The sequence below is a fragment of the Ranitomeya imitator genome, chromosome 2 (genome assembly GCF_032444005.1).
Source record: "Ranitomeya imitator isolate aRanImi1 chromosome 2, aRanImi1.pri, whole genome shotgun sequence".
NCBI lineage: Eukaryota > Metazoa > Chordata > Amphibia > Anura > Dendrobatidae > Ranitomeya > Ranitomeya imitator.
In genome coordinates this window covers 132,194,800-132,212,926 of record NC_091283.1, presented here as the reverse complement: position 1 = coordinate 132,212,926, position 18,127 = coordinate 132,194,800, and the positions used below count along the sequence as shown (strand labels likewise).

Sequence of the window (18,127 nt, the reverse complement as noted above, 5' to 3'; positions counted from 1 at the left end):
CATGTGAAGCAAAAGCGCGCGTTCTGCGCTATTGCCCCTGTCATCGGTGGGGGCGGCCATCTGCCTGAGGCCACGCGTGCGCAGGTCGAGTGCTCTGCTGCACGGGGCTTCAGGAAAATGGCCGCGGGATGCCACGCGTGCGCATTAGAGATCGCGGCGGCCATTTTCCCAAAGCCGAGATGCAAACTACCTATTCTATTGTAAGCTGTCAGTGTGATTTTACTGTACTGAATTGCCGGCTTTTCTCTCTAACACCCCGGCGAATTTCTCGCAAGTCACACTGCTGGTCCGTGTGTAATCCGTATTTTTCTGGCCTCCAAAGACTTTCATTGGTGGATTTTTGGCGCAATACGGTGACAAACGCAGCATGCTGTGATTTTCTACGGCCGTAGAAGACCGTATAATACGGATCAGTAAAATACGGCTGATTGGAGCTGGGGCATAGAGAATAATTGTACCGTATGCAATCCGTATTTTCAGCACCTCTCTTACGTCCGTAAAACTTGCTAGTGTGAGGCCGGCCTTACATGGATTTATTTTATCTTATAGCTAATAAGACAAATCTCCGAATGAAATGATGTGCAAAGTTTCAGAACTTTCCAGGTTGGACAAAATTATCGAAATAAATAATAATGTTGTTGATCTTTAAAAGTTTTTCTTCTGTGAACTGACGAGAGCGGTGCCGAATACCACACACTTGTAAGGATGTCTATTACGGTGAGCTGGACTTGTCTCTAGTTCAATATTTTTTAACCTCGTCTGCAGATTTTCCGGAAGGTATCGGTGCTTTTTTTACTGGAGAATGATAAAATCAGAAACAAGTTTTTGACTTTACATTAATGTGGTGGGGTGTACATATAACGCTTACAGCAGAGCAGAGAGATCAGTGTATATTGCCCATACTACTGTGCCCATCAGACTGGAGCAACCTGTGTAACCAGTCCTCCTCCCCTGGATCCTCCTCCTCCTCCTCCTCCTCCCCTGGATCTTCCTCATCCTCCTCCCCCAGGTCTTACTCATCCTGGGAACTTCCTCCACCTTCCCTTATGTAAATGACACAGTGGCAGGTCCCATTTCCTCCTCTGACACCTTCTCTGCGCCTATAAAAGCCCAGGAGCAGCAGTTCTCCCTCATTATCTGGACTCTTCTGCTCCTGAGGTCTCCATTCCCCTGTATTCACCATGAGCAGGCAGGTGGCTGTGATCCTCTGTGGCTGTGGGGTGTATGATGGCAGTGAGATCCACGAGTCCTCTGCAGTGTTTGTCCACCTGAGCAGAGATGGGGCACAGGTAAGGTGGAGGAGGGGTGAAGCCTTATGTGGGGGTCACATGCAAAACGCAGATTCTTAGCAAATACTGAGCTTTGTTACAGTTTTTTCTGGTGATGTAACTTTACACAACAGTCTGAGAAAAGTCTCTGTAGTTACATTTCCGAACTTACTTCTCCAAATCTTACAGGAGAAGCCATGTGCCAACACTCAGTGAGGGCAGGAAGAGGCTTACATTGTATGTAATGGTCAATGAATGGATTATTCTAGATGGAAAGCAGTAAATGTGATATACACAGAATAGCTACACTGAATCTAACTTTATAGTACTGTTCCAGCATGTTCTTTCACCATCTGTTAGCTATTAGTAATATATGTACAGTGCATTCATAAGATAAAATACCATTTGCCGTCTTCTGCCGTTTCCAGCGCTGGTTCGTTCCTCTCCTGGATCAAATGCCCACAGCTGTGACTATCCGCCTCACACCACATCTCCTGTGTGGACCAGAAGCCACTTTCTCGGTGTACATTTATGAGGCTCTCAGAGATTTGCATTAACAGATGAACTAACGGTCTGGTGTGTGAGAGAGCCGGCGAGGAAGAGCTGCGGTCACATGATGCAGGAGAGGGACCGGAGCAGCGCTGGGAACAGCAGAAGACGCAGACCAGTAATGTCACTGTATGTGCTGTACATATGATAGTGATGGCTGACGCATAGTGAAATAAAACGTTAGACTTTCTATCTTTTTAATTTATTTTATTCGCTTATATAGCGCCATTAATTCCGCAGTGCATTATAGGTATTATAATCCTCGTCCTCATTGGGGCTCTCAATCTCATTTCCATATCCGTAGATCTTTGTAATGTGGGAGGAAATTGGAGCAAACACATGGAGAACATACAAACTCCTTGCAGATGTCCTCTAACATCACTTTAATTTTCAAGTAGTTGTTCTTCCAGTAAAGATCCATTGATGTATGTAAAAGCACTGAGACCCTCACATAAATATTATCGTGACTCCTTTAATGTGTTCCTTTAAAGGGATGCTAGACTTAGAAAGGAACGTTTTAAATTAAATGCAGCAGTTGTCACTCAGTCATTCTTGAAGAACTAGGACATAATCTGACGCTGTGAGCCCCAACCTTAGCTGCTGACTGAGCGGCTTCTGCTGCAGCCATTTACCTATCCGCTACACAAAAGCGGATGAGGAGGGATGCGGCCGAGCCCTGAGACTCCTACAGAAGATTTCTGTATTTCTCAGGAAAAAAAGGGGAGAAATAGTTGGGATTGTTTTATTAATGTTGTACATATATATCATTTTTTTTCTTTTGTTAGTGTTCCTGTGTGTTACAATTACTGTAGATATGGAACACTTTTGAAGATACACTCATTTTAAATATTGTATCCTTTACAAAACTCCTGTGTGAAATATATTTTACAGCATTGTGCCCTTAGTCTACAACGCATGCCCTTTTTTCTAACAATATAACCATGGGGAATCTCTCTGCTGGCCTTTCCCCTTATCACTGTAACAACGTGCCATCACTGAGGAAGAATTCTGAGTGTTCTTGAGAACTTGCATCTGCAAATTACTGTGCTAGTCAAAAAAAAGTCATACGAGTACAGGTTTTGTCTAATAAGGTTTTCAATAATTTCCTAAAATGCAATATATCCCTTAAATATGTTGCTTTCTATAACCAATGGACGCTTTGTTTGGCTCACTGAGGTCCCGTTCTCCTATTTCCCACAGTACGTTGCGTTTGCACCTAACATAGACCAGATGCACGTGGTGGACCATGTAAAAGGCCAACCCTCCGAGGAGAAACGGAACGTGCTAACAGAGAGTGCTCGCATTGCAAGAGGAAACGTGAAAGATCTTAAGGATCTAAAAGTCAGTCAATTTGATGCAATCATCATACCAGGTACTGTATGGCATTATCCTAACCATGGTAAGAAGAATACGTTGTATACTTCAGAGACTTCTTACACTTTTTTTTTTCTTCTCTTTACCAGGAGGTTTTGGAGTTGCTAAAAATCTTTCTACTTGGGCAACTCAAGGGAAGGACTGCTCCGTAATAAAACCCATTGAAGACGCTATAAGAGGATTTCATGATGCCAAGAAGCCCATTGGCTTGTGTTGTATCTCACCCGTATTAGCTGCCAAAATTCTACCAGGATGTGAAGTCACGGTTGGGTCGGATAAAGAGTGTGACAAGTCAGTGACTCTAACAAATGTTTATCTATCTTTCTACCTAATGATTATTTAGCCTTTGGTTTTTTTATGTTAAAACCCTGTAAAATGGTTTAAAGGCATTGTCAAAGAGCTGAAGGGTGGGGGGATTATATGCAGGAAATGTCAGGGGAAAAACACAAACTAACATTACCTGTTTCTGTGTCACTCTAGAATCCCTGTCACTCTAGAGTCTGTGGTCATTGGCAACCTTTTTCTAGAGCAATTATGTGATGTATATCCATGTGGCCGCTGTAGCTTATTACTGGCATACAACTTGGCTTAATTTCTAAGGCCGGTAATTATTTATGGCGGCAACATACAGCATCTCACTGGAGGAAAAATAAAGACCAGTGGGAAGCCCTGCGCATCAGTGCTAGAGTAGAAAGGGATTAAAGTGGTGTGTTTTGTGGTTTGTCTTTGATTTCTAGATCTTGCCTGATTTGACCACAACTATGTACAGTTGTCACTTGTGCTCATCCTTTTGGAGAGTCTTAAACACCCGCACCCATATACATTAGAATATTGTTGGTCAAACCCACTGAACTTTTCAGGTTGAGGGGACCAACTATTATGTATGTTGGCGCCAGACAGCTGATTGTCTCAGGAGCTGACGATCGGGCATGTTTGATTTTAGACTGTAGATTGTTTTGTCCTCCTGGAGGTTGGCCTCCGGCAGACATGATACTTGGTGGTGGCTTGTAGAAGACACAGGAGCGATCTTGTGTAAGGAAGAAATGGCCGAGAACAATAGGCTGAAGCATGATACGCCCATCTACTATGCATGGTCAGCTTTAGTTACATGAATTGTTGTCGCCTTGGTTTTGTCACTGATGTAACTTGCTGACCTCTGTCTATTCTCCAGGTGGCCATATGCAGGAACGGCAGGAGCCATTGAACAGCTGGGCTGTAAACATGTCAACAAACAGGTCCACGAAGTCCACATAGATGTGAAGAATAAGCTGGTCACGACGTGCGCCTTCATGAGTAACAGCCCGCTACACGAGATATTTGATGGCATTGGGGAAATGGTTAAAGCCGTGCTCAAGTTGAGTTAAATGAGAAAATTAAACATTGAACCCAATATTTATTTGTATACAGAAATAAAGAATCTTTGAAATAGACCTGACTGGTGATTACAAAATATATATTTACTTTTTTTATCTTAAATTGCAACTCAGGGTTTAAATTAATATTCTGCTATTACGTAATGTATAAAATCCTGAACTAAATAACAGAAGGCTTCAGTAAAAGTCGCCTTTAGCAGAAGGCCATACTTAGAGTTCATGTTGTCTTTGGTATTCTGTGTTTATGCCCCGTATTAGTAATTCAGGATGACAATACTGACCCTACAGTTTAGATAAGTGTTTGGAAAAATTCCAGTTACGCCGATCACTAGAGGAGTTGCACAGAGGGTGCGACCAGAACTGTGCATGAGGAGGGACCATTGACCCCCAGGGTCTATTACACCTGGATGTAGCTTCTCGTGCGTAAATTTAGCTGAAATGTATTGTGGCACAGAGACCCGCCGTCTCCCTGCACTGCAATACAATCAGAGGCTAGTAGCGGACATCAGCGTACCTGTCATGGGCGGTGCATGGTAGTGATGTCATTCACTGCCCGTGGTGGACACACCGAAGTCGGTTTCACTGACTATTGAAGAATGTGCCACGTGTCGTGGGAGTGAAGGAAGGTAAAAAGAATTGTGTGTGTGTGTGTTAAAAAAAAAAAAAAAATTCTATATATATCTTTATTTTTATATAGCACCAACATATTCCGCAGCGCTTTACAGTTTTGCACACATTATCATCACTGTCCTCGATAGGGCTCACAATCTAAATTCCCTATCAGTATGTCTTTGGTATGTGGGAGGAAACCAGAGAACCCGGAGGAAACCCACGCAAACACAGGGAGAACATACAAACTCCCTGCAGATGTTGGCCAAGGTGGGATTAGAACCCATGACCCCAGCGCTGCATGGCTGCTGTGCTAACCACTGAGCCACCGTGCTGCCTTATTTTAAATGTGTTGGAGAAGAGGAGCGGAATGGGTGACTATTCTTGGGTTAGACCAGGATGGGGGAAATTAATACTGGAAGGGATCCAGGACAGTCATATGGGGTGTGAACATATGTTTTTATAGAATCTAGAAAGCTATAAGAAGTCATACTTGTGACCAACATGCAGGTGGGGTTCCTGGTCCAAATTTGGAACCGAGGCCATTTTGGACTCTAAACACACTAATGACTCTTCCCCCTCATGCCCTGATACACATGCACACAATCAGTACAATGTGCGCAGGTTTTTAGCAGGGAGAAGGACCGGATGTGCCTTAACATTATAAGGCTAGGTCCACATTACGTTAGGGCAATCCGTTAAGCGCAATCCGCTAACGCAATGTTTATTTTGGGTCCGTGTTCGCCGTCCCCACTAGCGCAGATCCCCGATCTGCTCTAGCGAGGGACGGACCTCGGATGCTGCAAGCAGCGTCCGAGGTCCGTCACAAAAGAACGGCACATCGCTAGCGCGTGCCGAAAATGGCATGCGCTACAGGCACAAATCACATTGCTGTCAATGGGTGCGCTAACGGACCTGTTGCACGGCGTTAACTGCGACATTTTTGCCGTGCAACGGAGTCCGTTAACGCAATGTGAACCTAGCCTATCACTTGTAACTGCAGTCGTTTTAGAAACTAGTGTTGCACCTGCCCTTCACTTAGCTATAGAAATGTCACCTCACCGATCCAGAACCTAGATCCAGGGCCGGACTGGGACTAAAATTCAGCCCTGGCATTTGAAGTTACACAGGCCCACTTGTCACATGGTGACTGTATAATATCTTTGTACACTTGTAGGCAGGGCCGGTTTTAGGCAAAGTAAGGCCCTAGGCAAAGTTTAAAATGGGGCCCCAAACGCTAACATATTGCACATCACACAAAAGCATTTCGGTTGTATTTACAAGTGCTGAGTTCAGACCGCTAAATGAGTTTGATTGACAATACTGGAGTTGTTCAACGCTTGTTTCCCAACCTCTTTCCACCGTCTGAGAAAGAATGATGGGACAGAACCATCACTAATAGATCACTAACAGATCCCCATACAGTATCATGTTATCAGCAGCACATCTGCAGTTTACACCGGCGATGTGCTGCTGAGAACAAGGATTTTTGTTCTGGCAAAAACGATCTGAATATGCAGCATTTTACTTGTTTAGTAAAATACATCCCACAGTCCTCCATATATTATAATGTGCACCACAGTCCTCCATATAGTATAATACACTGCCTATAGTCCTCCATATATTAAAATACACTGCTCAGTCCTCCATATAGCATAATACCCTCCTCATAGTGCTCCATATAGTATAATGCACCGCCATAGTCATCCATGTAGTACAATTCACTTCCCATAGTATAATGCACCCCATAGTTCTTCATATAGTATAACGTATTCCCCATAGTCCTCGATACAGTATAATGCAGCCACCACAGAGTATACTGCAACCCCCTATAGAATATAATGCAGCCCCCATAGTATGTATCAAAGCCCGCATAGTATATAGCACAGCTCGCGTAGTAGTATACAGCACAGCCCACACAGTAGTATATACTTTAAATTGTCAATCACGTCACTCCTCCTTTTTAATTAGGTGCTCAGAAAAGGGATGCCAACCCCTATTCAAATATAGTAAGAAAAAATCCGGCACTCAAAAATCATGAAAGATTTATTTATTTAATTCGGTCTTTATGACCTTCATCAGACTAGGATATAAAGAAACAGAAAAAATAACATGAAACAAAACGATTCATTTTAAGCAGATATACAACAGGATCATATTTCAAATTAATAAGTAATTCCTCTACTAAGCTGGATCATACATTGAGAATACACTGATTTTCATTCCATAATTCATCATTCCATAAATCTCATGGTTTTCAAAAAAGAAACTCCAAAATACTTATTATATTACCATAATGTACAGTTAGTTTAGAAAAAACTACAAAATTGATATCATTTCCATAACTGACATCCAATAGTCAATGATACAAACTATAGACAATGAAACAATAAACATAATGTATAGATGGATAGATGAACATTGTCAACAAATATCACCTTTCATGATATTCCCAAAGGAAAAAAAGAAAAAAAATTTTTTGCAAAAATCTATAATAAGTATAACATCAGTGCCTCATGTGTCTCACAGTCTCATAGACGCACATCATGGTATCCATATAATAAATCCTCCTGACTACAATAAGAAGGAGAAACAAGAAAAAAACAAGAAAGAACGAGAGAACGCTTACCAGTAGATGCAGAGATAAGAAAAATCACTGGTATAAATTAAATAAAAAAATCTTTCATGATTTTTGAGTGCCGGATATTTTCTTACTACAGTAGTATATACAGCACTGCCCACACAGTAGTATACAGCACAGCCCACACAGTATATACAGCACTACCCACACAGTAGTATATACAGCACTGCCCACACAGCAGTATATACAGCACAGCCCACACAACAGTATATACAGCACAGCCCACACAGCAGTATATACAGCACAGCCCACACAGCAGTATATACAGCACTGCCCACACAGCAGTATATACAGCACAGCCCACACAGTAGTATATACAGCACTGCCCACACAGCAGTATATACAGCACAGCCCACACAGTAGTATATACAGCACTGCCCACACAGTAGCATATACAGCACAGCCCACACAGCAGTATATACAGCACAGCCCACACAGCAGTATATACAGCACTGCCCACACAGCAGTATATACAGCACTGCCCACACAGCAGTATATACAGCACAGCCCACACAGTAGTATATACAGCACTGCCCACACAGTAGCATATACAGCACAGCCCACACAGCAGTATATACAGCACTGCCCACAGAGCAGTATATACAGCACAGCCCACACAGCAGTATATACAGCACAGCCCACACAGTAGTATATACAGCACAGCCCACACAGTAGTATATACAGCACTGCCCACCCAGTAGTATATACAGCACAGCCCACCCAGTAGTATATATAGCACTGCCCACACAGTAGTATATACAGCACTGCCTACACAGTAGTATATACAGCACTGCCTACACAGTAGTATATACAGCACAGCCCACACAGTAGTATACAGCACTGCCCACACAGTAGCATATACGGCACTGCCCACCCAGTAGTATATACAGCACAGCCCACACAGTAGTATATATAGCACTGCCCACACAGTAGTATATACAGCACAGCCCACACAGTAGTATACAGCACTGCCCACACAGTAGCATATACGGCACTGCCCACCCAGTAGTATATACAGCACAGCCCACCCAGTAGTATATACAGCACTGCCCACACAGTAGCATATACAGCACTGCCCACACAGTAGCATATACAGCACAGCCCACACAGTAGTATATACAGCACAGCCCACCCAGTAGTATATACAGCACAGCCCACCCAGTAGTATATACAGCACTGCCCACCCAGTAGTATATACAGCACTGCCCACACAGTAGTATATACAGCACTGCCCACACAGCTGTAACTGAGGCAATGACAGACTAGCACAGCCCACATCTCATATCTCCTCTCCCCCCCTCCCCCGATAATGGTCCCACAGTCCAGTAAAAAAAAACAAAAAAACATTCTCCTCACCTCTCCTCTTGCCCGCGCTGCTCCCTGCTCCTGTCTCGGCGGCTGCAGTCTGCCTGGGACACACAGGTGCACCCACAGTGTTAGAGGGAGAGCGGGGAATGATGGGAGAGGGAGCATCATTGTGTAGCGGTATTATTTTGGCCTTGTACAGTAGTAATCTTGGTAATATTATAATAATAATAATAATAATTTTATTTATATAGCGCCAACATATTCCGCAGCGCTTTACAAATTATAGAGGGGACTTGTACAGACAATAGACATTACAGCATAACAGAAATACAGTTCAAAACAGATACCAGGAGGAATGAGGGCCCTGCTCGCAAGCTTACAAACTATGGGGAAAAGGGGAGACACGAGAGGTGGATGGTAACAATTGCTTTAGTTATTCGGACCAGCTATAGTGTAAGGCTCAGGTGTTCATGTAAAGCTGCATGAACCAGTATGTAGCAGTACAGACACAGAGGGCTATTAACTGCATAAAGTGTATGAGAACATGATGCGAGGAACTTTTTTTTTTTTTTTTTATTATAAATAGGCCACACAGGGATCGTTAGGTTAATGCATTGAGGCGGTAGGCCAGTCTGAACAAATGAGTTTTTAGGGCACGCTTAAAACTGTGGGGATTGGGGATTAATCGTATTAACCTAGGTAGTGCATTCCAAAGAATCGGCGCAGCACGTGTAAAGTCTTGGAGACGGGAGTGGGAGGTTCTGATTATTGAGGATGCTAACCTGAGGTCATTAGCGGAGCGGAGGGCACGGGTAGGGTGGTAGACTGATACCAGGGAGGAGATGTAGGGTGGTGCTGAGCCATGGAGTGCTTTGTGGATGAGGGTAGTAGTTTTGTACTGGATTCTGGAGTGGATGGGTAGCCAGTGTAATGACTGGCACAGGGTAGAGGCATCGGTGTAACGGTTGGTGAGGAATATGATCCTGGCTGCAGCATATTATATTGGTCTTTGTATATTATATTTTAGCGTTAGGAATAGTTGAATACCATAATTATATGTATAGATTGTAGAGGTAGTGTGATATGGGGAGATTAGGTCCCTTATGTTTTAGGACCCTAGCAAAGCACCTGAAGCTTACACAAGAATATACACAGCCTTGGTACTTCTAAAGACAAATAAACCACTATCTAATGAAAATATACAGTACTTATTTACATTCAATAGGTCTATACTAGACACTCACAAAGAGCATGTATCATATTTACGGTACATTTACTTGGTGAGTGTATATACATACAGCAGTGTATATTCTTGTGTGCAGTAATGATACACACCAATGCATGACTATATTCCATGTGTACAAACAATTGCCATGGACTGGTCTAGGCAGGGCCGGACTGGCCATCGGGCACTTCTGGCAAATGCCAGAAGGGCCGGTGCCAGTAGTGGGCCGCTGCACTCTTCCCCCCTCCCCCCGCCAGTGCCGCCGCCGTCGCATTCAACTATACGGGCGTCTATGACGTGGATAGTCTGTGTGTTGGGCTCTCCATGCATGTGCTGTCACTGTGATACAGTCGTGACACATTCAGCTGTGGTACCGATCAGATGTTCAGCCGCTGCAATCCAGGAAGCCGGGTTCCCTCTACAGCTTATTTGGCTAGCGCCAAATAAGCAGAGAACCAAAGATATTCACTCAACTCTAGTCACTACAACCCCTATGCATATTTTGGGGCCTCACAGCCCCCTATATACAATGATGCCCCCTCAGCCGCTATATACATTTTAGGGCCAACACACTCCTTATATATCATAATTTCCCCCACAATGCCCTATATACAGTATGATGATCGCCCACAGCCCCAATATACATTATGAGGTCCCCACAGACCCCTATGTATAATATGATGAAGCACCCACGGGCTCCTTATATATAGTATGATGTTTCCATAGCCCTCCTATGTATAGCATGAGGCCCCCTATATGATGCCCCCACAGTTACCTACATCTAGAATGAAGCCCTTTATATAACTCCTCTATATTTAGTATGATAAATGGTCCCACAGCTCCCTATATATAGTATGATGGTCCTATAGCTCCCTGTATGATGGTCCCTACAGTGCCCTGTACGCTGCATGATGGCCCATCCAACTCCCTATACACTGTATGATGGTCCCCACAGCCCCTTATGTCACAGGGTCCTTCTCTGATACCACACAATCAACAGAGCGAGGGAAGTGTGAACAATCCCAAGACCTTTATTATAGGCAAAACTAAAAGGTCCAGAAACAATCCACCACACTGAGGATACAATAGTCCAGAACTACATGTATACTGTATTATGGCCTTCACAGCTACGTGTATACTGTATTATGGCCTTCACAGCTACGTGTATACTGTATTATGGCCTTCACAGCTACGTGTATACTGTATTATGGCCTTCACAGCTACGTGTATACTGTATTATGGCCTTCACATCTACGTGTATACTGTATTATGGCCTTCACAGCTTTGTGTATACTGTATTATGGCCTTCACAGTGTAACAACCCTGCCGGCATCACTGCATGGCCTTCCATTCCCCACCTGCCTGTTACATCTACTCACTCACCCAGTGCCATGCTGTGAGATCTGTCTGCTGCTGGTTCCATGCCATGTGCTTCATGGCGGCCTGCTCTGTGTACACTTCCTGGCTGTGTGCATAGGGGGGCGGCGCCAGCCACTCCGGATTCTTATTGAGACTGTGTGCACCTCCCTAAGGTGCTTCTGGCCAATAGCCTTGAGGCCTCTGATACTTAAGGCATCCTCACCCATTGGAGGATGCCTGAGCAAACTATTCCCCTCAGTTAGCATGTGCTACTGAGCTGCCAGGTCGTGTGTTTCCTGTCTCTGAGGGCTGCACTATTGCAGGCCTTCATCTGTGTTCTGTTTGTGTATCCGTTCCTGTCTGTACTCTGGTCTATGTCCGTCCCTGCTCCTTCTTTGTCATTAGTCATTTCCCACTCAGCTGTGTGTACCTCTGCCTTATCTTTCTCCTCTGTTCGCCACTGTCTGTGGCTCTGCTTCTCTTTGCTCAGTTCTACCACAACCTGTGGCTCTGTGTCTCTCAGCTTTTCTCTCAGCTCTGCTCTCTGACCTTGCTCCGCTCTCTGTGGCTTTGCTCTTGGCTCCGCCTCCAGCGTCCCCGCTCTTGGCTCCGCCTCCAGCGTCCTGGCTCCGCCTCCAGCGTCTCCGCTCTTGGCTCTGCCTTCTCCTTCTCTACTCTCTGCTCTGCCTTCTCCTTCTCTGCTCATAGCTCCACCTTTTACTTGTACTCCGCCTCCTGCGATTCAGCTTTTCTTCCACTCTTGCTCTATCTTAATTCTGCAACTTTCCCTACAGGTCTCTACCTGTTCCTTTATATTCTCCAGTCTGAACAGGTTCTTACCTGTTTCCACACATCCATCTGAATACCAGTTCCTACCAGAGTATCAGTCCTGTCTGCCAGTGCCAGCCGTACCCGCCTGTCTGCCTGAGTGCCAGCCGCGCCCGTCTGCCTGCCTGTATCTCCGTCAAGCCAGTCTGCCCGTCAGGGCCTCTGCCATACCCGTCTGTCAGCCAGTGTCACAGCCGTGCCTGCCTGCCTGCCCGTGTCTTGTCCCCGGTGGGATCAGCATCCACAGTCCGACTCCACCCTGGAGTGGTACCTGGTAGCTTCCTATTGCACAAGTCTGACCTCACCATCAGAGGCTCCAGCGAACACCTAGGAAGCTACTTAGTTACGCCCCTTCCAGGGAAGTTCGGTCTGTGGTCCAGTGGGGCCACACCCCCAGGCGCCCGCGCCAACCAGTCTCGGCGCGAGCGTTACACACAGCTACGTGTATACTGTATTATGGCCTTCACAGCTACGTGTATACTGTATTATGGCCTTCACAGCTACGTGTATACTGTATTATGGCCTTCACAGCTACGTGTATACTGTATTATGGCCTTCACAGCTACGTGTATACTGTATTATGGCCTTCACAGCTACGTGTATACTGTATTATGGCCTTCACAGCTACGTGTATACTGTATTATGGCCTTCACATCTACGTGTATACTGTATTATGGCCTTCACATCTACGTGTATACTGTATTATGGCCTTCACATCTACGTGTATACTGTATTATGGCCTTCACAGCTACGTGTATACTGTATTATGGCCTTCACAGCTACGTGTATACTGTATTATGGCCTTCACAGCTACGTGTATACTGTATTATGGCCTTCACAGCTACGTGTATACTGTATTATGGCCTTCACATCTACGTGTATACTGTATTATGGCCTTCACATCTACGTGTATACTGTATTATGGCCTTCACATCTACGTGTATACTGTATTATGGCCTTCACAGCTACGTGTATACTGTATTATGGCCTTCACATCTACGTGTATACTGTATTATGGCCTTCACAGCCTCTTACATACTCTCTCATGGTCTCACTGCCCTTATACATGGAATTATGCCTCACACTCCCTCTTAGGCCTCCTTCACACGTCTATAGAAAACACATACGTGAAAAACTAGTACCGGTGTCATCATTGTTTTCCATCAGTGTGTCATCCGTGTGTCCGTTTTTACTATCAGTAATAAGGAAGAGAGAAAGACCAATGCATATGGCATGTGCACACCTAATATGCAATAAAATACACAATTTTAGTGAACACCAATGGGACATACAACCATAATAAAATAATTTAAAACCACATAGAAATTGCAAAATGACAACTCCCCTGAATGAGTAAGAGGCAAGTTACAGCCCCCTGCATTATTAGTGGTCCTATTATGCTCATACTTACCTGTTATGCATATAGCACGTACCTTTCTATCTTGTTCCCTCTGGAGATACTACCATAAATTGGTGATCTATTTCTCTACTTTTTTGTATATAACTCTTTAGATCACGTCATGCATATCGCACCTGTTATGGGGACGCCCAGTGATGTTTGTTACCAGCTTTCCTTAGGATATTTATTATCGGCATCTACACATAGAGACAGGTGGTAGGATTTTCTCAGATGATTTCATGTTGTTGTTTATACCTTTTATTGCAGCGGTTGCTTATTACTGAGCTTCTATTACTTGAGACTATACAATTATTGTGTGTACCCCACAGTATATCATACTCTGTGTTTTTCATGGACCCATAGACTTGTATTAGCCCTTGTCATCCTGCTGCCAGAAAAAAACTGACATGTCTCTGCGTGTTTTGTATGGCCACGCGGTCTGTGTAAAAACACAGACATGTGAACAGCCCTATAGGTTATAATGGGTTTGTTGTGGTAGATACCACATGTACTGGAAACACAGATGTGTGAAGGACGCCTCATATATGGTATGATGGCCCCCACAACCCGATAATATAAAAAAACAATAAAGATTATGCTCACCTCATCCTTATTCCTGGTCTCTGTCTCCTCTTCTGACTTCTATAGCTGGCCTGCAGAGATGGTGCAATGCAATTACCCCATCACGCCACGTGGATGTGTAACGCTGATATCTTGTAAGCTGCAGGTGAGTCGCCCACCAGGGCCGTGGGGTACTCGGTACCGGGTCCAGTACTTAAAGGGGATGTCACAGTGGCGGCTACACGGTCCGTGGCCATGGGCACCCAAGTAAAAGGGGAAGGTCTTTTAAGGGAGTTGTAATAAAGTTTGTGTTCATGACGCCACCTGTGGTTCTCGGTCAGAGGGGACCGACGCTGCTTAAATGGGTCCTCTGGGAGGATGTTACTGCAGCAAAGATGGTGACGCTTCCCACAGGTGAAGCGGGGTCCCCAGGGCTTCCAATGTGTATGGCGAGGGTGGTGAATGCCGGCAAATAAAGGGAGGACACAAGGTTGTAACGTCTTTGGTGGGCTACAAGGCATAACAACCAGACCTTGTCTTCAGCCACGCCAGACATTTTTTCTTCGTTCTGTTAAAGCAAACAAGGTAAACAGAGGTTCCACACACGCTGCCATCGCATGGTAAAACCAATAAGGGGCACATTAAGAGGTGCCAACTATTTACAAGTGAACGTTCTCAGGTAAGCACTGCTCATTACCCTACTGTCCTTTTAAACTGTAAGAAACGTCAAATAAACATAGTCAAAACTTAATCAACAATATTTTTAAACAGGTAAATGTCTCTTTACGTTCTTTTCCAGGGCAGGTCCTGGTGTGCACAGCTTCCTGACTGGGGAGATTCTTTGGTATATGTGTCAACTGGTGACTCCATAGGAAACAGTCCATCAACAGGGGTTTCTGTAGCCTGGTTTTGCATTCCACTCTCAGTGGCTACATGGGTATTGGTACATTGTCCTGGGAAACTTTTAACATGTAGGTCATAATACCCCCCTTCACCATGGTACCGGGTAAAAGTTACTTTATCTCCTGGGTAAAGGTCACGGTCAGGGTGTCCCTTTAAGGGGTGTGACTATACGTCTCTGCAGTTTACAAACAGTTCTGCAGTTTCACCATGTTCTTTTATGAATACCCATCCTCTGTCCAGGTTAAAGGTGACAACACTTCCTGATCTTATTGGTCCTCTACCCGCAGGTTTACATTTGCAAGACTTGGCTTTAGCTAATATGTTTCTTTCTTCAAAAACCTCCCACTTAGCTCTGCGTTTATTATCCTCTGCGACTAATTTCAAAATCTGCCGCCGGCAGTATTTTTCTTTTTCTATTATTGCTAGACGATTAGCTGCTGCTTGGGCCTCTTCAGGGAACCCCATAAAGTCTGTTTTTGGGTGCCTCCAGTGTATGGTCTCTTTTTGTCTGCATGCCTTCAGGGGCGAGCGTTCAGGCACCAGTGGATCAGTAAGTATATTCCCCATGTCTGTTATGCGGTCCCAGTTTATAGCGGTTGCTACCTGGCCAGGCGTTAAGGTTGGCAGGGGTGCTAGGGGTCCCACCAGGGTTTCCTCAGCTACCGGGACAGTTTGCATACCTGTCTCCCCGTTGCCGATGTCCTTCTCTGCCTCCGCTGGGGCCAGGTGCGCTGGTTGCAGGGCCTGGTGCTGTGGTGTTGTCGTCTCCTTCGGCAGCGTCTCACTTTCAGGCTGGGCTCAAAGGTGTGGGCTCCAGGTCTTTCGTCAGCACCGCCATCTTTTTCTGGCTCCGCTGACGTTGTGAGCGCTGGTGGTAAGTTCTGTTGCTGTGCAGTCGTCATCCTTTTGATCAGGGACTCCTTCCATGCGGCCACTGCTGTCATCTGGATCCGCAGGAGTCGTTGGGCCAGCTCCTCCAGCTCTGCGCTGAGGAGCCATCGCTTCTACTGGGTAGCATGCACGCTTTCCCACATCTTCCTCCTTCTTTCTTTCCTGGGTGGTCTCTGCTCCACTTTCCTGCCGACCATCTCCTCCTGACGGACATGTTTTGTTCGCATTAAAGTCTATGTAGTGGGCGGCTCCAGCTTTTGTGCCGGTTCTTGAACTCCATCCATGGCAACACATCCTCCTCGTTCTCTATCCGCCTCGTGGTGCAATAATGGCGGCCATTAAACAATTTTACACAGTCCATTACAGTCCATGGCGCACAGGACTTATTTCAATAGCTCGGTCCATCCTGTTCATGACGCCAAGTTGAGTCGCCCGACAGGACTGTAAGGTACTATGTACCGGGTCCGGTACTTAAAGGGGATGTCATGGTGGCGGCCACCCGGTCCGTGGCCCTGGGCACCCAAGTAAAAGGGGAAGGTATTTAAAGGGAGTTGTAATAAAGTTTGTGTTCATGACGCCTATTGTGGTTCTCGGTCAGAGGGGACCGACGCTGCTTAAAGGGGTCTTCTGGGGTGATGTTACTGCAGCAAAGATGGTGACACTTCCCACAGGTGAAGCGGGGTCCCCAGCTCTCCCAATGTGTATGGCAAGGGTGGTGAATATCGGCAAATAAATAAACGAAGGACACAAGGTTGTAATGTCTTTACCTGGTTTACTGGTGGTAGCAGGCTACAGTCCAGGATACAAGGAACAGGTGGCCTGGAGGCAATGGTGGATTCCTCTCCCAGGTGAGGTCCGTAAGACTTCCTGTTCGTGCTCGTATGGGAGGTCCTTGCTGCCTGTGGCTTCCTGACAAAGTCCTCACTCCCCTGTCCTGGGACAGTTACCCGTATGGTGGGCAGTGCAAAGCTTTTTATAGGGTCACTATCATGACCTGGGCTCCTAGTATAGTGCTTCACCTCCAAGTGTGGGTGCGGACAAGTTGCTTAAAGCCCTTTGCCCTCCGGTTCTGCTGTGCGACCTAGAGTTGAACACAACCTAAGGGCTCCCGGTGCCCGGTTCCTGAGGGTGCTCGGTCACAGTTCCCCTCTAAGCCCTTTCCTTCTCCTTTGCTCCTTTCCTCAGATGCTCTCTACATTCACATTCCAACCTTTCAGGTTATCTTCCTTTCCTGGAGCTGCAGCTCACACGTGGCTTCACGGACCCACTCTCTGCTCACTCTCCTCCACTGTCTCTGAACAACTGACTATCTCCAACTGACTAACTCTTCCTCCAGACCAGAATACTTAAAGCTGGGGAAGCTCCCCTGAATCCGGGTTCAGAGCTCCCCCTTCTGGCCTGGAGTCAGAATGTGTTGAATGTAGGTGCTTACCTGATAAAGGAAATCCTCCTTGCCTCCAAGCGTGATATCACCCTCCCCGAAGGGAAGGCAACCTCACTGTAACAACCAGTTACCTTGGGTGTTACACAGGCTTATAGTGGTCTGCGGCTTATTAGATGAACAGGGATAGAGAACAGAGGGCTCTGTGAGGTAAAATACATTTTTAAACAGGCAGGGAAATGTTTCTTCTTGCAGGAAGAATCAGCCGTGATCCCCTGCTGTAATGTCTGTATCCTCTCTTTTGCTTCCTCTCCTGCTCTGGAGCTGTTGTATGATCAGACCATGTTCCTGTACGGTCAGACACGGCCATTACACAGTACACAGCAGCGGCACATTTATAAGATTACCTCAGCACTAGTGCATTTTATTTAATATTTTTTTAACTCATCCAATTGTGG

At 45.5% G+C, this 18,127-nt stretch overlaps 1 protein-coding gene across 1 annotated transcript; it reads left to right on the top strand.

The window, feature by feature from the left end:
• Window positions 1-1,056: 1,056 nt before the first annotated feature.
• On the top strand, window positions 1,057-4,621 carry LOC138662107 (glutamine amidotransferase-like class 1 domain-containing protein 3, mitochondrial). Its single transcript, XM_069747249.1, has 4 exons — window positions 1,057-1,289; window positions 3,018-3,189; window positions 3,281-3,482; window positions 4,363-4,621. The coding sequence occupies exons 1-4, from the start codon at window positions 1,182-1,184 to the stop codon at window positions 4,553-4,555; spliced, it is 675 nt and encodes a 224-aa protein (XP_069603350.1). The 5' UTR covers window positions 1,057-1,181; the 3' UTR covers window positions 4,556-4,621.
• Window positions 4,622-18,127: the final 13,506 nt, after the last annotated feature.